Source organism: Chelonia mydas, chromosome 5 (genome assembly GCF_015237465.2).
Source record: "Chelonia mydas isolate rCheMyd1 chromosome 5, rCheMyd1.pri.v2, whole genome shotgun sequence".
In the NCBI taxonomy this organism is placed as follows: Eukaryota; Metazoa; Chordata; order Testudines; family Cheloniidae; genus Chelonia; species Chelonia mydas.
The window spans coordinates 1,576,580-1,599,945 of NC_051245.2; the positions used below are offsets into that span (position 1 = coordinate 1,576,580).

The 23,366-nt window shown below is 52.6% G+C and overlaps 1 protein-coding gene across 5 annotated transcripts in view; it reads right to left on the minus strand.

Annotated features, from left to right (window-relative positions):
* LOC102936782 (receptor-type tyrosine-protein phosphatase kappa) overlaps positions 1-23,366 on the minus strand; it is a 94,376-nt gene that overhangs the window by 62,536 nt on the left and 8,474 nt on the right. For 3 of the 5 annotated variants that reach the window (XM_037902598.2, XM_043547033.1, XM_043547032.1), the window contains exons 2-4: positions 11,430-11,618; positions 10,569-10,748; positions 9,934-10,116 (exon numbers count right to left, since the gene is read on the minus strand). In XM_037902598.2, coding sequence (XP_037758526.2) covers positions 9,934-10,116; positions 10,569-10,748; positions 11,430-11,618 — 552 coding nt within the window. Of the gene's footprint in view, positions 1-9,326; positions 9,499-9,933; positions 10,117-10,568; positions 10,749-11,429; positions 11,619-23,366 lie in introns of those variants that run through there. The other 2 variants (XM_037902600.2, XM_037902599.2) reach the window with 1 other exon arrangement.

Consider the following 23,366-nt stretch of genomic DNA (forward strand, 5'->3'; position numbering starts at 1 on the left):
CCAGTTCCCACATTAGACTGTCAGTCCCTGCCCCAAGGAGCTGTCTGTCTGTCCAGTGTTTGTACAGCGCCTAGCGCCAGGGGGTCCTGGGCCATGGCTGGGGTTCCTAAGGACGACTGGTAATACAAATAAATAATCACAACAGGCCTTACCCATGAACCCACACACTGATACGCACCCTCACGTACAGGCACCAACATCCCCACACACTGATACGCACCCTCACGTACAGGCGCTGACATCCCCACACACTGATACACACCCTCACGTACAGGCACCAACATCCCCACACACTGATACGCACCCTCACGTGCAGGCGCCGACATCCCCACACACTGATACGCGCCCTCACGTACAGGCACCAACATCCCCACACACTGATACGCGCCCTCACGTACAGGCGCTGACATCCCCACACACTGATACACACCCTCACGTACAGGCACCAACATCCCCACACACTAATACACGCCCTCACGTGCAGGCGCCGACTCCGTGGGCACTCTGGGGCTGCTCAGCACCCACCGACATCCTCGTGATCAGCCCCTCTCCCTCCCCCACAGCGCCTCCCGCCTGCCGCTATCCGCTGTTCAGCGGTGTGCAGGAGGCCCTGCGGGGGAGGGGAAGGAGCAGGCGCTGGAAGAGGCGGGGGAGGGGTGCAGCGGGGGCAGGAAGAGGCAGGGCAGGGGTGGGGCTATGGGGGAAGCGGTGGAGTGGGGGTGGGGACTAGGGCGGAGCAGGGGTCGAGCACCCCCCCAGGGAACTGAGGAAGTCGATGCCTATGCCCTGATGCACAGTGACACACACTAACACCTCCTACATCCCACAGACACAGCTGTTGGGGACACTGGGGCATGGCCACTAGGTAACTCGAGGGGATGGAAGACCACGAGTGTCGATGAAGCCCCCTCGCACTAGGCCCAGGTGTCCTTGGCCCCTCCCTCCCGCCTGGAGGCACTCACAGCAGCTCTGCGTACTAGGCCCAAGTGTCCTTGGCCCCCCTGCCTGGAGGCACACACAGCAGTTCTGCTGAGAATCTGCAACAATATGCTGCAGAGTCAGACTGCCTGAAACTAAGCAAGGCCAAACAGGGCAGATATGAAAGAACAATGCTGAATAAAGCAGCTTTATGTATAGTTTAACAAATGATACAGAGAATCAGGGAACTAGCTGGGAACTGGATTGGCTGGCTATATGGATACTTGGGGCAGCTTGCTATTGGATAAGTATGCTGGGAAAAAGGATGTATAAAAGCCTGTGTAACTTCCTGCTCTGTGTACAGGATTTGAGATTCAAATCTCCCTGTACCTATTTGAAGCTTCAAATAAACTTTTCTGCTTCTCCACCCCGTTGTGATTATTGGGTGTAGCACACCGGGTAACGAACCAACTCAAGCTGTTGTTCAGCCTCTCGGCACTGGGTACCGGCAACAGCTTTTGGCGTCCCTGGGTGGGCCAGAGGCTGCAATTTAGCCTTGCCCGGACCCCTCCTGGAGGTCGAGGATTGCGGCGAGAACCGACGCCCAGTGCGCACCGGTGAGTTCACCGGGGCCTCGGAGGAGACGCGATTTGATCGACCCCGGAGGGCACAACGGTGCAACGCACGCATATAGTGGAAAAGCAGTTGTGGACGGCGGTAAAGAACCGGTCCCTTAGACATGGGGGAGAAACAGCTACAGGCCACGGTGAAGAACCGGTCCCTTGGATAAGGTAGGAACCTTTTAAAATCCGGATTGTACGCTCTGTTGGAACCTGGGGACGCCCAGAGTTACCCTGTAGGTATGGGACAGGGACAGAGCTCAGGGGTTAGGGCACGGTGTACGCCCCTAGAGTGCATTCTAGCAAACTGGAAGGTATTTGGTGCAGATCCGATGACTAAGAGCCAATTAAAACAATTCTGTACAGTTGACTGGCCTCAATATCAACTAGAGAACCAGGAGTGGTGGCCACCAGGAGGGTCAATTAATTACAACACGATCCTCCAATTAGTTTTGTTTTGTCAGTGAATGGGTAAATGGAATGAACATATGTATGTGCATTTGTTTCTGACTTTATGTACTCGACCAGATATTTTACAGCACTGTAATCTGACTCCGATTGGTTCGGTAGCAGCTAATGTTAGTCCCCAGACCCCCACCCCCACTGTAATGGCAGAGCCGGTGTCCCCTTCGGCCCCTACACCCACACCTTGTAAGTCCCCCGAGCAGACCACAGGTGGGATCCAAATGATGAAAGGGATATGACCCGCCTTACCTCCTATAAGGAGTTGCTTTTGCATGGACTCCGTCACTCGGCTGTCCGACATAATAATTGGGCAAAGCCATATGAAGTAATGCAGGATTTAAAAGAAAGCCCAGGGGCCTTTCTACAGCTTATTTGGGACACCATTCTACAGAACACTAATGCAGACCTCGATGATCAGGCAACTGAGTCAATTATTAAGGGAATTTTTACGAGCAGAGCAGCCCCTGATATTAAGAGAAAGTTACAAAAAAAGGAGGATTTAATGGGCATGACCATGGCACAAATCTTAGAGACTGCAAACCGAGCTTATAGTCTGAGAGAGACAGAGAAGGAGAGAAAGCAAGTGAGATTGATGGTAACAGCGGTACAGGCCGGCACTAAGAGAAGTGGCCGGGGAGGAAGGGGCCGTGGACGCGACCGTCCGGGCCCACAGGAGAGACGACTGGGTCTCAACCAGTGTGCCCTGTGTTGACAGGAGGGACACTGGAAAAATGAGTGCCCAAAGAGGAAAGAAAAGGGGGGTTCCCCTATGATGGCGATGGCGGAGCAGGAATAGGGGTGTCAGGGGAGATGGACCACCCTACCCCCGGAACCCCGAGTAAAGATGTGGGTGGAAAGCTCAGAAATAGATTTTTTAGTGGACTCTGAAGCGGCCCAAACTGCCGTAAATCAGCCTCTTCAGTTGCCCGTAGCAGATTCCCTTACTGTGGTGGGAGCCACAGGCAGGGACACCAAGTGCCCAGTGTATGCCCCAGCGGAATGCGCTTTGGGAAACAGGACTATATCCCACAAGCTGGTATACCTCCCTGAGTGTCCAACACCTCTGCTGGGACGGGATCTGCTTTGTCACCTCGGTGCCACCCTGCATTTTACTGAGGACGAAATAACCCTTACTTACCCCCTGAGAATGTATGGATCATGGCCCTCAGCTATGCAAGCCCCAGAATGGAGCCCGTGGGAAGACCAGGTGTATCCCTTCGTGTGGGCATCAGGGATTCCAGGAAAGGCCACCCACCAGACCCCCATTACTATTCAGCTCATACCAGGGAAAGGCCCAGTGCAAGTAAAACAGTATCCAATCAAGAGGGAAGCCAGAGAAGGTTTACAGGAAACTATAGATCGATTCCTAATGTATGGTATTCTCCGGGAATGTCAGTCAGCCTGGAACACTCCCATTCTACCCATACAGAAGCCTGATGGCACGTATCGGCTGGTACAGGACCTAAGGGCAGTCAATGAATGGGTTAAGACTCTGCACCCTCTTGTCCCTAACCCATATACCTTATTGGCTTCTATAGGGTGACAGTATACCCATTTTTCAGTCCTTGATCTGAAAGATGCTTTCTTTACCATCCCAGTTGCCACCCCGTCACAGGAGATCTTCTCCTTCGAGTGGGAGGACCGAAAAAAGGGTTAAAAAGCAACTTTGCTGGACAGTGTTGGCCCAGGGATTTAAAAACTCCCCCACCTCTTTGGCCAGGCTCTGGCCAGGGACCTAGAGGAGTGGGATAATGAGGAGGCCCTCCTTCTGCAGTATGTAGATGATTTGTTAATTGCCACTGTGGGCCAAACCCCCTGCCTTAAAGCCACCATGAGCCTCCTGAATTTTATTGGACTCCAGGGATATCGGGTAGCACGGAGTAAGGCTCAAATTGCCCTCCCAGAGGTACGGTACCTCGGGTTTCAAATACGGCAAGGGGAGCGTCAGCTTTCAAGCAAAAGAAAGGAAGCTATCTGTCAAGTTCCTCTCCAAGTAATTGTAAGTGGCTCAGGGCATTTCTGGGTATGGCAGGCATTTGCAGGATATGGATCCCAGAGTTTGGACTGTGGGCTAAACCCCTGTACGACTGTGTAAAAGAAGCAGATCATGGCCCCTTCTGTTGGACCCCAGAGGCTGACAGGGCATTTAAAATCCTGAAAAGAAAACTGATGGAAGCCCCGGCTCTGGGCCTGCCGGATCTCTCTAAGCCGTTTCAGTTGTATGTACATGAACGAAGGGGGGTGGCCCTAGGAGTGCTCACACAGCTGTTAGGAGCATGGAGACCTCCCGTGGCTTATTTTTCTAAGCAACTGGATCAGGTTGCAAAGGGTTGGCCGGCATGTTTACGGGCGGTCGCAGCTACTGCCCTTGTGCTTGAGGAAGCCGAGAAGCTAACATTGGGAGGGGTTATGCAAATCTATACTCCCCATATGGTCCGAGCCGTATTGGATGCAAAGGGAGGGCTTTGGCTCACCCAGGCTCAGATTGCTCGGTATCAGACTAAGCTGTTAGAGAACTCTGAAGTCATCTTACAGCCTTGCCCCTCCCTTAACCCAGCCACTCTCTTGCCAGAAACAGAGGAACAGAAACATGACTGTTTAAAGATCATAGATGTCCAGTACTCCAGCCGTCCGGATTTAAAGGATGTACCTCTCCCAAATGCAGATTATGAGTGGTACACTGATGGTAGCAGTACTGTAATAGATGGACAAAGGAGGGCGGGCTATGCTATTGTGACCCTTCATGACACCGTGGAAGCTGAAGGTTTGCCTGCTGGGACCTCTGCCCAGCTTGCCAAACTGATAGCCCTGACCCGTGCACTTAAACTGTCAAAAGGAAAGCGGGTCAACATTTTTACTGATTCAAAGTATGCTTTTGGTGTGCTGCATGCTCATGCTGGCCTATGAAAGCAAAGGGGAATGCTGACAGCCCAAGGCTCCCCAGGCAAGTACGGGCCCCAAATCATCCGGCTCCTAGAAGCCGTACAACTTCCCTCGGAAGTGGCGGTGGTACACTGTAAAGCCCATCAAAGGGAGGATCAAGATGTGGCCAGAGGTAATGCCCGGGCAGATAGAGAGGCTAAGCATGCTGCCACCCTGCCATCGCCTCAGACTGAGAACGCCCATATGCATGCCCTTATCCCATCAGTAGGGGAGCTTCCAACCCCTCAGTACTCTGGGGAGGAGAGACAGCTAACTGACAAACTCGGTCTCCGGGAAAAGGAGGGATGGCTCCATTCCCCAGAAGGAAAGGTCCTCTTACCAAAGGGCCTAATCCGGCCAGTGCTGCAGAAACTACATCAAACCACTCATGCTGGCAGGGAAGCACTTATCCAACTAATGGGAAAATACTTTATCACTTCCGGACTCCGACCCCTGGCTGCCCAGGTACAAGCGGACTGCTTAGTCTGCCAAAAGAATAACCCCCGACCGGGACATCCTGTGCCACCAGCTGCCCTAGAACCCACTCCGGGCCCCGGACGAGTGTGGCAAATAGACTTTACTGAGTTTCCCCGGACCCAAGGGTTCAAATATCTCCTTGTTATAGTGAATCGGTTCAGCGGATGGCCAGAAGCCTTCCCATGCCGTAATTGCACTGCCAGAACAGTGGCCCTCAAGTTTGTTAAGGAAATCATTCCTCGCTTTGGACTCCCCCGTGGATGGAATCTGACAACGGGACACACTTCACGTCAAAAATCATTCAAAGCATCTCACATGCCTTACAGATCCCCTCCATACGCCCTGGAGACCGCAAGCCAGTGGGGTAGTGGAGAGTACCAATCAGACCCTCAAATGGCATCTCTCAAAAGTGTGTCAAGAAGCCTCACTGCGGTGGCCTGATGCTTTGCCCCTCGTCCTACTCCGTATCCGTGTTCTCCCAAAGGGTAAATTAGGGCTCAGTCCCTTTAAAATTATGTTTGGAAGGGCATGGCCTATGAATGGCACCCTGGTTCTGTCAGGGGAATGGGAGTTGGGTAATGGTTTTTTGTCACAGTATATGTGTTCCCTGTCTGCTGTTCTCTTGTCTCTTCACAGGTATACCAAGGATTCCCAGCCTCTCCCCTTGGACTCTCCCGTCCACTCCTTACAGCCTGGTGACTCTGTGCTTGTTTGCACCTGGAAAGACGAGCCTCTCCAGAAAAAGTGAAAAGGACCCTATACCGTCCTGCTGATCTCCCATACAGCGGCAAAGATCGAGGGACACAAAAACTGGATCCATCACTCTCGTCTGAAGGCAGTACCCGCCCCCTCGTCAGCAGAACAGTGGACCGTCCAACCTGCTGACTCCTCATCTAGTGACAATCTCGGGCTAAAGCTACTGTTTAAAAGACACAAATAGCGGGCACCTTAATGCTAAAATGGACCCACCCAGGTACTGGAGACCCTGGGTTGGGAAGACTCTGGTGATAATTAATTGGGTAACATTGTTATTCTCTGTATTGGTATTTCCAAATTGTGCATATCGGGAGCATAACTCCTTTGTTTCGCTTGCGCACCATGTTGCTACTTTAACAAATCAGACTGATTGCTGGGTATGTGCTCCAACTCCACTGTCCCCCAAAACGGGAATGCCCCTTGACATGCTGCCCTTGACCCTAGCAAAATTAGTCACCAACAAAGAGCAGAAAAGAACGGACTCGCCGTTCTGAAATAAGACCTCTTTACAGCAGGCCACCTATCAGGACCAGGAGTATTCAGTTGCAGTACTCACTAAGGAAGTGTTATGTTTTACCCAAAACCAATCTGATCACTATGGGCGTCCTGTGGGAAAAAGCTCCTGTGTTATTACACAGTGGGCTGATGGGTATTGGATAAAGACCAAAAAGGAAGGCCAGCAGTGTGGGTGTAATGGTTCCTTCCCTTTTGGGGAAACTCTTACAAATACTCTTACCACAAAAAAGGGGTTTGGAAATGTAACTTGCCGTCCAGTTAATATCTCCAATGTAGCAAGCCAATGGTGGGTTTGTAGTGGTCCCTATGGCAAGTGTAATTTAAACGGCACAATTAAAAATGCCCCCACTTGTACCCAATCAGGAGGATGGGATGTCCCCCTAGGGGCATATAAACTGTTTGGAAAAGCAGCCTTAAATATCCCAGAAATCCCCTTAAGAAACAGTCCTTACTGGGCCCTACACTATTTTGTATGTGGCCGAAAGGCTTACAAGGTGCTGCCAGCCAACTGGACAGGTAGCTGTTATATAGCTCATGGAGTTCCTCATCTTTCTATAACTGCCACACTGCCCAAAGGAAAGATTAGAAATGCCCAAGACACCTCTGTTGAGTCACGAGAAAAGACCCTGCGGCGACTGACTACAGCATTGGAGGGCAATATGAAGAATCCCCTCACAACCGAGAAGCTTGTAGGGTGCTCTGTACTGGGAATAGCGCCACTGGTTTCCGGACCAGCCATGGCATTCATAGGCTGCTATACTGTAAGGCTGCAAATGGTACTTGAGAAAGTTGCCTTAGAGTTAGAGGACTCGGTTACTGATTGAGGGTCAGCAGTAAAAACATTAAATAAAGAGGTACAGCAGCTCAGGACGTTTTCCCTCCAAAACAGGCTGGCTTTGGACTATCTCTTGGCATCCCAAGGAAGGGTTTGTGCCCTCGTCGGGCCCCGATGTTGTGTATATATAAATAATAGCAGTTATAAGATCTATGAAAAGGTGGTACAGGCTGAGGCCCATGCCCGAGCCGGAGCACAGGTTGCCTATACTGCCCCCGAGAGCGATTGGTTGCAAACCTTGTTTTCAGGCTGAGGTTTGTCGTCTTGGCTCGGTGGTTTATTTAGCCTGCTATTGAAACTTCTCTTTCCTGTATTGCTTGTATTACTGGTGCTGTGCAGTATCATGTGTTAGGGCCCTTTTGCAAAAGTTAATAAGTCATTCTCTTCAGGGCTATCACAAAGTGCTTACGCAAAGTCCTATTGTAAAGAAATAAGTAGCCCAAGTGAGAAAACTCATAGCCAAGGTTGTTGAGTGTTCTCAAAGGGGGGAGTTGTTGGGGACACTGGGGCATGGCCACTAGGTAACTCGAGGGGATGGAAGACCACGAGTGTCGATGAAGCCCCCTCGCACTAGGCCCAGGTGTCCTTGGCCCCTCCCTCCCGCCTGGAGGCACTCACAGCAGCTCTGCGTACTAGGCCCAAGTGTCCTTGGCCCCCCTGCCTGGAGGCACACACAGCAGTTCTGCTGAGAATCTGCAACAATATGCTGCAGAGTCAGACTGCCTGAAACTAAGCAAGGCCAAACAGGGCAGATATGAAAGAACAATGCTGAATAAAGCAGCTTTATGTATAGTTTAACAAATGATACAGAGAATCAGGGAACTAGCTGGGAACTGGATTGGCTGGCTATATGGATACTTGGGGCAGCTTGCTATTGGATAAGTATGCTGGGAAAAAGGATGTATAAAAGCCTGTGTAACTTCCTGCTCTGTGTACAGGATTTGAGATTCAAATCTCCCTGTACCTATTTGAAGCTTCAAATAAACTTTTCTGCTTCTCCACCCCGTTGTGATTATTGGGTGTAGCACACCGGGTAACGAACCAACTCAAGCTGTTGTTCAGCCTCTCGGCACTGGGTGCCGGCAACACAGCAATACACACCGTTACTAGCTAACACACGTCTCCCACACCATTACAGACACCTGATATATCAGGGTTGGCAACCTATGGCACGCGTGCCAAGGGCGGCATGCGAGCTGATGTTCAGTGGCACTCACACTGCCCGGGTCCTGGCCACCGGTCCGGGGGGCTCTGCATTTTAATTTAGTTTTAAATGAAGCTTCTTAAACATTTTTAAAACCTTATTTACTTTACATACAACAACAGTTGAGTTATACATTATAGACTTCTAGAGAGAGACCTTCTAAAAATGTTAACATGTCTGACTAGCACGTGAAACCTTAAATTAGAGTGAATACATGAAGGCATGGCACACCACTTCTGAAAGGTTGCCAACCCCTGTAATATGTCCTCAAACCCCTATACACACAAGAACACCCCCCGACACCCTATCCACAACCCCATAGACGCACCCCTGTAATACTTGGCCACACAACCCCCTACACACACACACACACACAAATACACCCCACAGACATCCCCTCACACCCCTCCAACACAGGCCTATAACCTCACCACACTCCCCCGACGCAGCTGCTTTGCCCCACACACTCGCTGTCATTGTCACTTCACACCCTTCAGAAGGTCTCAGCTGAACACTCAAGACATAAATACGCCCCCAGGAAGTCGCGGGGCCTCCTTGGAGGCTCCTGGTGTCACAGGGTTTGGATCCTGCAGCCCGTCTGTGCAGAACTCACCCACACAGCTCACATTGCTCGTGTCCCACTCCACGCGCCCAGCCGTCTCCGTACACTGCATCCAAGCCGGGGGCCCCTCGTACTGCTCCTGGCGACAGGTCACCCAAAGCCTCTGGCCAACGACAAACTCTGTCTGTGCGGAGGCAGCAGAGACCGACGGGGGCCAGTTTCCTGCCGTTGGACAAACCCCTGGAGGGAAAGAAATGTCCGAGTCTTGGCAAATCCTGTTCTGGTGAAAGGTGCAGCTGGCTGCCACTGGGTGATCCCGGGGCAGAGCTGAGCCAAAGGGAGCCCTGGAGAAACCAGCACAGCAAAGGGCTGGGGGAGAAGCGAGGAAGATGGACACGCTGGTGACAGGGAGTCTCTGGGCTGTTCCTGCCCTTCATTATTGGCCTGCGGGCGGGGCGGGGGGGGGGTGTCTGACTGAGGCCCCCTGCAATTCCAGCAGGATTTAGGGTCCCCATACTAGAGGCTGAGAGGCCAAAATGAACCAGAGGGTTTATGGGGCGAGAATCCACCTGGCTCCGGAGATACCAAAGTGTCATAGAGAGTCTGGCTGCCGGCCCAGACCCTGTGACCACAGTGACTCGGGGGGTCTCACACTTACCCTGGCAGGTGGGGGTCTCACTCCAGACAGGCAGGCTCCCATTTGTGACACATTTGATCACAGGTGGTGATGGCCGATACCCCTCAGAGCAGCTCAGCGTCACCGATTCACCCGGGGAGTAGAACTGCCTTTTGGGGGAAAACTGCAATCTGGAGTCCCAGGTTTTGAGTATCTTACATTTTCCTATGGGCATGGAATGAGAGCAGAGTATTGGGGGTCACTGGAACCAGGCAGACTCCACTGACTATTATGGGCTGACCCTGAACCATGCTGGGCGCCCACAAGAGCAGGAGATGGGGGGCTGCGAGGATCAGCCCCTCTCAGGATCAGGCCCCACGTGCTCAGGTACATTTACTCCGTTCACACGCTCAGGGCCGCCGTGGGCAGGGCGAGTGCAGACCAGTCAGCCCCACTGGGCCGTGGGGAGAACGGTGTTCCTGGTCTCTGCTGCTCCTGCACAGGGAGCAGGGCCAGGAGCCGGCATCAGACCCACACGCCGGCCCCCCCGGGGACACCATGGGGGGGAAGCTGTTCATTGCAGCAGGACTCTCCCCACGGCCTCTCAGCAGCCTGGCTGGAGCCTCCCCTGGCCAGACGGAGCCCGGCCAGCCCCAGGGCCGGCTCCCCGCACTCACTGACACACTTGTGTGCACCCAGTTCCCACTCGAAGTGCCCCGGCGCCGTCTCTCTGCACGTCACGTTGAACGAGTTCTGCAGGAACTGCTGACGACAGGTCACCCGACCCTCGGCCCCGACGCCGAACTCCGTCTGTGCAGGGTCAAAATCTACCTGCCTCACCCAATCATTGCACATCCCTGGGAAAGGAACAGGAGAGCGGCCATGGGGGCGTCTGCCCTACGGTCTGACAGCCCCTGGCTCTGGGGAGCTGGCCCCAGGATCGCACAGGTGCGGGGGCTGGCCCTGCACAAAGGAGCCTGTGACCACGGGGAAGGCTCGAGGAGCGAGTCTGGGGCAGGGAGGGGACCGCGTGTCTGGGGGGCCCGGGCCTGGCCGCTCTCAGAAGCGGTGCTAGAAGAAGCACCCTGAGAAATGCTGAGATCCGTTCCCAGGCCTCAGGGCTTCGCTCCTCGCAGAGCTGCCCAGCAGTGCCCAGCGGAGACTCCTGCCAGGCTGCGGCCACAGCCGCCAGCAGCCGCCTCAGGGCCTGGTGGGGAGCCATGTGCACCAGGAGGGGGAAGCCTGTGTTTGTGGGGAGGGCCCACGGTGACAGCCCTGAGAGGGGTTTCTCAGCAGGCTGAGGGAGTGGGGTCCCCCTTTCTCTGCCCATTGTCACGGCTTCCCAGATCTCCCACCCCCAGGTCTCCCAGCCCCAGCATCACGTCACTGATCTCCAGGGGCTGGTTATCACCGGCCCGGTTTCCCTGGCCATTTCCTGCCCGGAACTGGCGGCAGCCCCATGCCCAGGCTGGCTGGGGAGGTTTGGCCCCATGCCCGGGGGGTGGGCACGGGGGGTGTACCAGGCTCCGCACACTCACTGAGACACTGGACTCCGCTGATTTCCCAGACTGCCCCGCGGTCCTTCAGCTCTGTGCATTTTGCAGGGAACGGCCCGGATTCAGGCTTCTCAGTGCATGTCACCTGCACCGTGCCATTGACCGGAAACACCGTCGGCTCGGAGGGAAACGTCACCTTCGTGGTCCAGGCTCCCTCCTTCCTGCACGTGTCTGTGACGGGGGGAACAAGAGGCTGAGGCCTGGCTGGAGATGGAGCCTGCTCACCCCCTTAGCGCCGCTGCGGCCTGCCCGGAGTCCGAGGAAACACCCCGGGAAGGGCCCAAGCAGCAGCACCTGCTCCCAGTGCCCCCAGCGGTGCAGAGGGTGGCAGGTTGGGGGCACCGGTCAGGTCAGAGAAGGGCCCCAGCACCCAGAGGTGACAGAGCCCAGCCGGGGGCATTCTCAGCTGTTCCCTGTGGAAGCTCCGGGGACAGGATGTTTCCCGGCCCCCTGGCCCTAGATTGGTCCTGAACATGGCGGGATTAACTGCCCGGCTTCAGCAGGGAGAGGCCCTGCACAGGCAGGTCCCTGCCCCAAGAACTGCCTCTCAGACCGGTAGGGGAGGGGATGAGAATCCACCCGAGCCAGGTGAGTGCAGGGAGCAGACAGCAGCACCCAGTTCAGTCCACACTTGTTCCTATCAAAGTCCCCCTCCGTTAGCTGCCAGGGGCAAACCCAGAGCACCCCTGTTGCCTTCTCGAGGCTGCAGGGGGTAAATCAAGAGCAGGATTCAGCCCTCTCTATCTGCATCTCTCTGCCCCAGATAGGGAGACTAGATAGCAAGTGTGAAAAATTGGGATGGGGGTGGGGGGTAATAGGTGCCAATCTAAGAAAAAGCCCCAAATATTGGCACTGTCCCTATAAAATCGGGACATCTGGTCACCCTAGGCCCAGAGCACCACCCAGACATGTGTGTGCAGGGGGGTGTCTGAGCACAGAGCTCCCTGCAGGGACCCTCCCCACCCCAAACCCTGCAGAAGGGTCCCTGTGAGGAGGAGTGGGATCTGGGTGGGCAGGAAGCAGAGTGTGGCTGGGCCTGCCCTGGGTGGGGACAGCCCAGGGGCAGGGTGGGTGCACAGCGCCCCCCACCAGCCCTGAGGAGTGTATCACTAGCTGTGTTTCCAGCTGCGCTAGGACCCCTTTCAGAAGGAGCTGGGGGCTGCCGCACCCAAGGGAGTTCCGAGTCGCGTGGGTCCTTGGAGCTGTGCTGCCAGGCAGGAGAAGGGAGCCCCAGGGCTGGCACAGGGCCTGCTGTCAGTCACACGAGGCCAGGGGGCAGGGCTTTCTCTCCTACCACCACAGCACACACTGAGCAAACCAGTGGGGGTGGCAGTGGCAGGAGGGTGTGGGGGGCCCCAGAGCTCTGGAAAATTGGCAGCAACAAGAGATCCTAAAACTTCACATGAAAAAATAATGTCGTGGAGTCCAAGGCAAGTCTGCCATGTTAGCAGATCCCCTGCCTCCGCCCCTGCCTCTTTCTGACCCCCACCTCTGCTCCGCTGAGCACAGGAACAGCGTCATGGGGGGAACCAGGAGGGGATGTAGGCACTGCAACGCTGAGCATCACCGCACTTAACTTTTGGGCGCTTAGAAAATCACAGGAGCACCCTGGGATCCACAGAGCAGAGTTGGGCACCTGGGCTCCCTGTACTGGGACTGGGCAGAGACAGGCGCCCGCGATCCACAAAGCCAGCACGAGCGGTGGCGAGCCACTAAAGCTAGCCAATGGGCGATGCCAAGGAGCGGGTGGGGGTGCTAAGCCCTGCCCCCTCTCAGAGCTGAGTGTCTCAGGCCTGGTCTAGGTCCCGTGAGCTGCCAGCTGCGGGCACAGTGACTGCACGCGTGCGGGCAGGTGTAACAAGCATGGACGCCAATCATGCACACACCTATTTTCATGCACTGCTATGCACAGGCTGCTCCGAAACGTGATCGTGTAACTTCATGGAGTTTTTGAAATGGCGCCTCCATTTCTACTGGCCTCATCTTCCTTCTTCTCCAGCCCGCTCTCTCTGCCAGCCCCCGAGCAATGTGCGACTGCCTTCGCTAATGAAGCTAGCCGGACTTGGGCTGTCCTTGCCTCTGCTAATGGCGCCCGGAGTGCGCTCTCCCGTTTTCTCTGATATTTGAAGGGGGCTTTGGGGGTGATATTTCTGCACTAGGACCTTAGGGAGCTCTGCCAGCAGGAGCTAGTAAAGTGACGGGTGCTATAGAAAAAAGGCAGAGAGAACCTCTTCCGACACCACTGCTAGGATAATGCCGGTGTGTTCGGATCTCAGCCCTCGGCTTTCTCGTTTCTCTGAGCCGTGTGGTTTATTGGGGTGTTCTAACAGCGTGTTGGAAAGGTGTTCTGTAGGTCTGTGCAGAGCTGGTGGGATGCTGAAGAGACCCAGCAGGGGACTGAACAGAGAGGGGCCTAGAGGGAATTCTCTGGACCCAGCCAGCTGCCAGCCTAAGGGGCAGGAGCCTGCTGATGGCTTTTGCAGCTAAGGTGCCCCAGACACAGGGGATGAGCTTGGGAAGTTGGCAGCATCCTCAGTCGGGGGTTGAGCCCAAGAGAAGGGGCTGCTGTACAGGTTATATACACCCAGCAGGGACTGTGAGGGGGCTTGCAGCCTAATTGCCTCCCACAGTTGGGGCATCCTGCTAGCCGGAGCTAGGCAGGGACAACACAGGGGGGCCCATAATGGTGCACACATGGACTGATCCCAGTCAGGAGACCCGCTGCCAGCTGATGTTCTGTAATAGGGGACCCGGCGAGGGCTCCCCAGGCACGAGGCTGGAGAAGCCGAACCCCTCTGTTGGACAACTCTAGGGGCCAAGATGGGAACTGCAGTGCTTGACCTTGAGGTGTAGGCGATTGGCAACCTTTCCTTTGGGCCAGCCCTAGCCAAGGGCTCTTCGCTCTAGCTGGGTGTCCGAGGGGTCACCGGAACCCAGCAGGGTGAGCTCCCAGGGGGCCCAGCAGCTGAAGCACCTTCAGCACTTGCCTCCACGCTGTGGGGCGCTTGGTGCTGCTGGGCACCGGAAGAGAGCTGGTGTAGCACAGAGCAGCCAGGCGAACCACCCGACCTTCACCCCCAGGTGCCCATGGGTGTTGCTATGGTTCCGATAGGCACTGAGGGCAGAGGCTATGGAAATCTCTTGCTTCCCTTGCTGCAGGGCTGGGAGGTCTCAGACTTCGTCTCTCTTTGGGTAGGTCTACACTGGAGTAATTTTCAGCTTGAGCAGACGTACCTGCACTAGGTGTGATGGCATACTGGGCTAAAAACAGGAGTGTAGTCATGGTGGCACAACCAGTGGGACAGCTGAGCCACCCCAAGTGGTCTCCCACCTGCCTGAGACCCGGGGCATGTACCCAGGCGGCTAGCTCCTCCTGCTGCTGCTACTTTGCTACTTTTAGCCTGCCAGCTTGATCAGATCTAGCACAGGTGTGTCTGCTTGAGCTGAAAATTACACCTCAGCCCCAGTGTAGCCGGCCTCAGAGTCTCAGTGGCATCCCTGAACAGAGCCAGGCGGCCCACCCTTCATTCATTGTTAAAGCTGGGGAAATGGAAATGCCATTTTTGGCCCTCTCACTTGCCTTTGGACCCGAGATTCCATGTCTATTATTATTATTATTTGTATTTCTGCAGCACCTAGCACCCTTCGTCACGGACCAGGAGCCCGTCGCGTGAGTCCCTGTACAAACACTGAACACAAAGATGGTCCCTGGCCAAGGAGCTTCCAGTCCAAATTGTACGACAAGTGACAGTGGATGGATGGATGGATACAATGATGAAAGGTCTAGAAAACATGACCTGTGAGGGAAGATTGAAAAAATTGGGTTTGTTTAGTCTGGAGAAGAGACGACTGAGAGAGGAGATGATAACAGTTTTCAAGTACATAAAAGGTTGTTACAAGGAGGATGGAGAAAAATTGTTCTTCTTAACCTCTGAAGACAGGACAAGAAGCAATGGGCTTAAATTGCAGCAAGGGCGGATTAGGTTGGACATTAGGAAAAACTTCCTAACTGTCAGGGTGGTTAAGCACTGGAATAAATTGCCTAGGGAGGTTGTGGAATCTCCGTCATTGGAGATTTTTAAGAGCAGGTTGGACAAACACCTGTCAGGGACAGTCTAGATAATACTTAGTCCTTCCTCGAGTGCAGGGGACTGGACTAGAGACCTCTCGAGGTCCCTTCCAGTTCTATGATTCTATGATTCAAAGACTGCATTTGTCAAGGTCCGAGAGAAGGATGTTGCAATCCTGAGATGATGAGACCCCTGAGGTGAGGTGTAGCTCGGTGGAAGGCCTATCGTAGAGATGCTATTCAGAAAGAATTGTCAAGTTTTCTCCCTGGGCCTAGATCCTCACATCCAGGCTGAGTCAATGATGACGTCCCAGTTATAGGCCTGCATGACAGGCAGGATGTGGTGTTGACCCCAGTGATAGAGAAGAGAGGGAGCAGGGAGGGCAGATTAGGAGCTGGGGTTTAGCCATGCTGAGGTCAGGCTGCTGGCTCGACCGCCACGAGGAGATGTCAGAGAGACAGGTTGAGGTCCTAGGTTGGAGAGAAGGAGACAGGTCTGGAGCACAGAGGCAGATCTGTGAGTTGTCAGCATAGAGATGGTAGCTGAATATGTGTTTGCAGAGGAGATTACTCAATGTAAACGGCCGGGAAATGTGCACACAAGGTCTAAGTTAGTCAGACTGTAACTGGCAGAGTCATCTCAGTGTCAGCCATCTGGAATTCATCAGTCAGGCAAGAGGAGATGGACTCCCTTTGGTCTGCAACTGTCAGTGTAGCTGGAGCAGGAACTGTGCTCAGTCAGAACAGGGAAAGTCACAACGAGGCATTCAGCAGGGCTGGGCACAGCAGTGACTAACAGAAGCTAGGGGAGGGAGAAAACTGCCCCCAGCTCTCTTTCGGTTACCCTTGCACCATAGCAGAAATCCCTACCATCCTCAGCAGCACATGCCAAGCCCCCCACAACCAGCTGTGGGAAAGAGGTTGTCAGACCCAAGGGCTTTTCAGCACTGAAAACAGGTTTTAGATATGGTGAAACAGGCAGATTTTATAATATGGAAGTAGGGGAGGTAAATTGAAAATGCTGACTGCTACATTCCTAGCCAGGGATTATTGTAAAATGTATTTTACATTTGCCTGATGCAATCAGAGACAGTTATATTTTCCCTTATGTAATTTTATGATTATTATTCTGTAGCACTCTCAGCTGGGCTAAGAACTTGACAGAAAACGTATGGAGCTTTGGGCCCTGTCCCCAAGAACATAGAGTCTAAATGATGGGCTTAGTCAGGCTCTAACCTAGCCTAAGACCAGGAGGCAAGGAAGGGTAACAGAAATCGGATGTCCTTGCTACTCATCTTAGGTGTCTGAGAGTCTTGGGCCCTGTCCTCACTAGGAAAAGAGGCGCGTTCTTACCTGGTGTTAGCTGACACATGGTAACTGACATGAGGGAAAATTCTAGTGAAGACCAGGTAATTTGTAGCTTTAACCTAAGGGATCAGGTCGAGATAAACTCTGCTTCCCCCCCCCTTTACCCTTCTGGCACAGCACGCTCCCCATCACTGAAGTGCAATGCCCTGTACTTCCCTCCCCTGGGGCACGTGCACACACCCGGGCAGTGTGAACAGAGAAGTGCCTCTGCAGTTCACAAATGCATCATGCACAGAGACCACATCCTGTCCCTGCAGCTGCTCTTCATTCTCCAGCAGCCTCACCCTCGGAGCAAAACAACTCCCCGCACTTGGCATAGGCAGCACATGGCGCCCCCAGCACTGTGCAGACGTCACGCTGGGCTGCACCTTGCGCTTTTCAGGGAGAGCAGAGCTCCTCTGGCCCCAGCTACGCTGCCCCAGAGCCTCACCCCAGGGGGCACAGTGACCTGAATGGCTGTCCAAGAATCAATATCGATAACAACCAGGACTGGGATGAAAGACCCGTGGGACTACAAGCCCCCCACTTCCACCCCCCAAAGCCAGGGGAGGGTCCCCCCTAGGGATCCTAGGCACAGTTTGCTTCAAGAAAGACTAAGGCAGCAGCCACACTCAGGAAGTGCCCCTGGATTGAGAAACGGCATCTTCCATGGCTGACCCTGGCCAGCGCCTGCTTCACCAGTGCTGAAAAGGGTCTGGCCCCAGACTGCCCAACACCCATTACAGAAAGGCTGTGAGAGCCTCATTCTACGATCACGCTGCCAGAGGTCCTGCCCAGTGCCCTCTGAAGCCATGTCCCACATGGGACCCATCATGCTTGGGTGGGCGGGGACGGCACTTGTCTGCCCGCCCACTGCCCTACATGGGTCCAGCCCTCTTGCCAACGTCAGTCTGGCCTGGGGGAAAACCCTCTCTGCCTGCCCCAGCTGCCTGCCCCACTGCATACCTCACAACAGTCCCGACTTTTGCTGGACTGTCCTGCTTTGGCCCCCAAACCCCCTGGCTTGGTTGAAGAAGAACATTTCCCACATTAACCTTGCTACCTTAAAGGCAAATCAATTACCATGGGTGAACAAAAATACCGTTACAACTGAGTGTGCACACGTAGCCACAAAATTGTATTTCATTTGTTGTGCAGAGTAACAACTCCGTATGTCTCTCTCGGGTGATTACTCTCACTGTCTGTTTAAATGACTCTCACCTTCCTTGTTATTAAAAACCCCACACCCAGCTTGAACACCATGTCCAGCAGTAGTTGTGTGAGTTGTAACTCAAGAAGTAGTTCAGAAGGGGCAATCAGCCACAAGACCCGAGTGTTAAACGAGGAACTGTAGGCATAGGCCTATCATAGTGGCCGTGCCGTCTCCAACAACTAAAAATTCAAGTTGCCTATAGTTGAGAAATTGAAAGATTACAAAGAAAAGCAAAGACTCGACGGCAGCCATGGTGGATGACGACACCCAGGCTCCACCAAAAAAACCCATGAAAAGTCTTTATCAGTTTAAAGACTCGTGGCAGGTGCAAGACCATTTCCTACAAAAATCAAGGCGAGGGCTCACACTGATTTTTGTGAGCTGGTCGTCCTGGCGGACACAAGGGTCTTTCACGCTATATTGCTACAGAGAAACGTGCAAGCTGTGCCACGGCTGCCACAGTCAAAATCAGCAGCAGCTTTTTTCCCACCCGCTGGGTCAACCGTGCGTGATGGTGTAACCGAAGCTGAAGTTTCAGAGGATTTCTTCGGGAGTGCAACATCCCTTGTGCTAGCAGTGATCATGTTAGACCTTTAGTCAAGAAATGTTCCCAGTCTCCAAAATTGCCAAGAGCTATGAGCATGCTTCCCCCAAAACAACTCATGTTACACAAGGGGAAATCGCACCTAACACCTGAAAATGTACAGTGTGGGATTGAAGGCCATGAACGTCGGTTTGGCACTGGATGCTGGTTCGGACAAGTCTGAGAAACATTTTCCATTCTTGGTTACATACACACACCCAGAAATCGGCTGTACAGTGACAGAGTTTTTAGCTATAGTTTCTTAGAATCACAGAATATTAGGGTTGGAAGAGACCTCAGGAGGTATCTAGTCCAACCCCCTGCTCAAAGCAGGACCAACATCAACTAAATCATCCCAGCCAGGGCTTTGTCAAGCTGGGCCTTAAAAACCTCTAAGGATGGAGATTCCACCTCCTCCGTAGGAAACCCATTCCAGTGCTTTACCACCCTCCTAGTGAAATAGTGTTTCCTAATATCCAACCTAGACCTCCCCCACTGCAACTTGAGACCATTACTCCTTGTTCTGTCATCTGCCACCACGGAGAACAGCTGAGCTCCATCCTCTTTGGAACCCCCCTTCAGGTAGTTGAAGGCTGCTATCAAATCCCCCCTCACTCTTCTCTTCTGCAGACTAAATAATGCCAGTTCCCTCAGCCTCTCCTTGTAAGTCATGTGCCCCAGCCCCCTAATCATTTTCGTTGCCCTCCGCTGGACCCTTTCCAATTTGTCACATCCCTTCTGTAGTGGGGGCCCCAAAACTGGACGTAATACTCCAAGTGTGGCCTCACCAGTCCCGAGTAGAGGGGAATAGTCACTTCCCTCAATCTTCTGGCAATGCTCCTACTAATACAGCCCAATATCTATTGGCCTTCTTGGCAACAAGGGCACACTGCTGACTCATATCCAGCTTCTCCTCCATGGTAATCATCAGGTCCTTTTCTGCAGAACTGCTGCTTAGCCAGTCAGTCCCCAGCCTGTAGCAGTGCATGGGATTCTTCCGTCCTAAGTGCAGGACTCTGCGCTTGTCCTTGTTGAACCTCATCAGATTTCTTTTGGCCCAATCCTTTATTGCACACTGAATAAATCTCAGGAATTGTTTGATGGAACCAGCGTGCTACCAAAACACAATGCTGACTGGATTAAACGTGCTACATTTCAGCGGATAATGCTGCAATCATGCAGGGTAAGCACAACAGTATATTGCCTCAAATTAAAGCCAAGCAAACAACGAACGAGGGAGTGCGTATGCAGAGGGGTGCCTCTGCCACCCTGTGCACCTAATGGCCAAGCATGCCTCAACATCACTGCAGATGCGTGGCGAGCATACGATACTGACATTTACTACCACTTTCAGAGAAGTGTCAAAAGAGTGACATCCTGAATGAACACAGGGCATTTTGCAGTACTAGTGTGAAGAAAACTGAAGCATATGAAAAAGCGCGGGCTGCCTTTGGAGGGATCTGCTGAATGCACCTTGGCTACTCGGGATGGGCTCTACTCCTACTTTGTCAGTGGTTTTGACGAGGAAGAGCAAAGAGCTGCTGCTGGACCATGGGAACTAAGGTGTATTTAGTGGTTTTGCATGCAGTGCTGCCCACGTTTAACAAGTTAAACGTACTCCAAACTGAAGCACCAGTGAGTCACCTTTTGAACTCAGCAATGATGACGCTACACAAAGTTATTATTTTGAGATTTGTGTGGTCCTCTGTGCTAGCTGCAAGTGAAAATGTTATGGAACTAAACGTCAAAGACTCTTCTGTGCGGTTAGGGGCACCTGAACTATTTGTAGGCTTTGAGATATGTAACTGTGCAAGACAGGAAAACATGATGAACACAAAGCCATGTAAAAACATTCTTGGCTGAAGTTGTGGAGTTTGCGTTCTTTTTTTTTCTTCTTCTTCTTTTTTCTTTTTTTGCAAAAAGCACTGGATTACACTGTCAAGGCGCCCCCGGGCGATGCTCTGGAACTACTCCGTATGAAACCAGATAGCACTCTGGGAGAGCCTCCTCTCTGTGAGCAGACTGTCCCCAGGGCAAGAAGCTTACACAGCTTCAACCTTCCTGGGTCTGACCTCGGAGCATTCAGCATCCCTTTCCACACCATGCATTTCCCACAGCAAGTCCAGCCAGGCATGGCTCCTGGGGAAGCCAGAGGGCCCTGCACCCCAGCTTCACAGTCAGACATGATTCTCAGCCAGACAATAAAACAGAAGGTTTAATAGACAACAGGAACATTGTCTAAAACAGAGTTTGTAGTTACAGAGAACAGGACCCCTCAATCAGGCCCATCTTGGGGGGCAGGGAGGCCAGAAGTCCATCTGGCCTCCCTCCATTTCCCCAGCCAGCTCCAAACTGAAAACTCAAAACTGAAAACTCTCCAGCCCCTCCTCTCGCCTTTGTCTCTTTCCTGGGCCAGGAGGTCACCTGATCTCTTTGTTCTCCAACACCTTCAGTCGGCACCTTTGCAGGGGAGGGGCACAGGCCATCAGTTGCCAGGAGACAGGGTGTTGGCCATTCTCTGTGTAGATGCCATCACACTGGCCCTCTGGGGCTCTGCAACAATCACACACCCTTATCCCACCACCTAGATACTTAAGAAATGCATAGGGGAAACTGAGGCACCCACACAGTATTTAGAGAAAGCATAAAGAACATTCCCACTTTGTCACATCCATGAAAAAGGCAATGCGTCTAGAAGACCCTGTACGTAAGAGCCTGATTTTGTTAACCCAACCAGTTGTTTATCAGTATCTTTCTGTGATATGAGCTGACGATTAATTCCCTGGACCTGATGTGATCAGCATGCAACAAATGGATCCTCTGCTTTCCAAATTTAGGGATTATCAATCTGTGAGGCACTTCCTGAATATGACAGCCCTATGAGAACTGATGGGTTTTGGCATACAAGATCTCAAATGAACAACACAGTAAAGGGACAGGAAAGATTCTCTGTGCTTTGAAAACTTGTAACATTCAAACATTTAATCTCCCACAGCAACGCTTTATGTTAAAGACTATTCAGCATAGTTCAGAAAACAATAACCAGCATGAGAAGTTCCTTGGGGGCGGGAGGGGAGAAAACACAACTCACCCAGCAACCTGTGCCCAATGTGTATGACGAGGCAACAGTGGGACACACTACATGCTACGCTGGCAGCAAAACTCAGTATCTTTTCCCATATGAAGTGTCACCGGTGGCAGCCTTCACCTGAACTGTGCAAAAAGGCAAAGTCTGCCACGTATACCAGTTTGTTCAGACAAAAGGAAACACTCTGCAGAGTAACGGACGCAGGCACTTTTATGTACATAAAACTTACTTTTGTTCTCTCCAAAACCAGCGGTAAAAATGAAAAAAATCCGATTGCTCACGGTCTTTTCAAAAGTTGTCTGTCACTCATGAGGACAGATAAAGAAACATTTACCTGTCTTAGTTTCTTCCATTATTTTGAACATGTCATTGTTACAGGCGTTACACCAAACCTTCCCCAGGAATGTCATCATTGTATGGATTTGATTGCACTGCATCCCGCTTTGGCCACCTGAAATGTTGGGAGGTACGCCACTGCCCCGCCTCCTGAGGAAGAGCAGCCAATCAGGGCTGCTGCAGGAGGCAGGCAGAACTGCCCCCACTTCCCCACAGGAGGCAGCACTGTTCTCATAGGAAGGGTGGGAGGAGCAGAAAGAGCCCAGCAGCTCGGGATGACTCCACTACCCCCTCTGCCCCATGAGCAATAGGGACAGCTCCTCTGTTCCTCCCCTCCCCACTGTCACAACTGGGTCTTGGGCAGTCTGACCCAATGGTCAGAGCAAGAGCCAGGTGTGACGTTATTGACATAATCTGGGACCGTATAGATCATTGTTGCAACCAAGGTCTTGCAGTGGCACCAAATCTTGTATAAAGGGAGTCAAATAAGGTGTCTAAGACAAGGTTATGGTTTGCTGCTTATGATTATGCTGTCTGTATGTGTGTATCATTTTTGTAGTTAAAGTTATGAATACTGGCTCTAGACTGTCTGTATTTCAAACCTGTGCTGTGCTTCTGGGTGACACCCCAGACAAGTTGGTGTCAGCTCTGCCTAGCCTGCTGGATGGCCCATTAAGGACCTATACAACTGACCCACTGAGAGAAGGCAGATACGCCTCGTGACTCAGTAAAGTATGCAGGGACTTGCCCATGTGACTCCAAACTCCATTTTGCTGTAATTTTCCACAGTGAGAACAAAGAGGAGTTCTTACACCTGGAAAAGACTATAAAAGGCTGATAACTCATCTCCATCTTGTCTTCAATCCTGCTTCTTACCTCTGGAGGGACTTTGTTACACTGAAGCTTTGAACCAAGGACTGAAAGACCCATCCCAGCTGTGGATGTTCTCCAGAGACTTGATTTGAACCTGCAGCTTATTCCATCACTGCTACAAGCCTGAACCAAGAACTTTGCCATCACTGTATGTCATTGATTCTATTTAACCAATTCTAGCTCTCATCTATATGTTTTTCCTTTTATGAATAACCCTTTAGATTTTAGATTCTAAAGGATTGGCGACAGCGTGATTTGTGGGTAAGATCTGATTTGTATATTGACCTGAGTCTGGGGCTTGGTCCTTTGGGATTGAGAGAACTTTTTCTCTTTTGCTGGGGTGTTGGTTTTCATAACCATTTGTCCCCATAACTAGTGGCACTGGTGGAGATCCTGGGAAACTGGAGTGT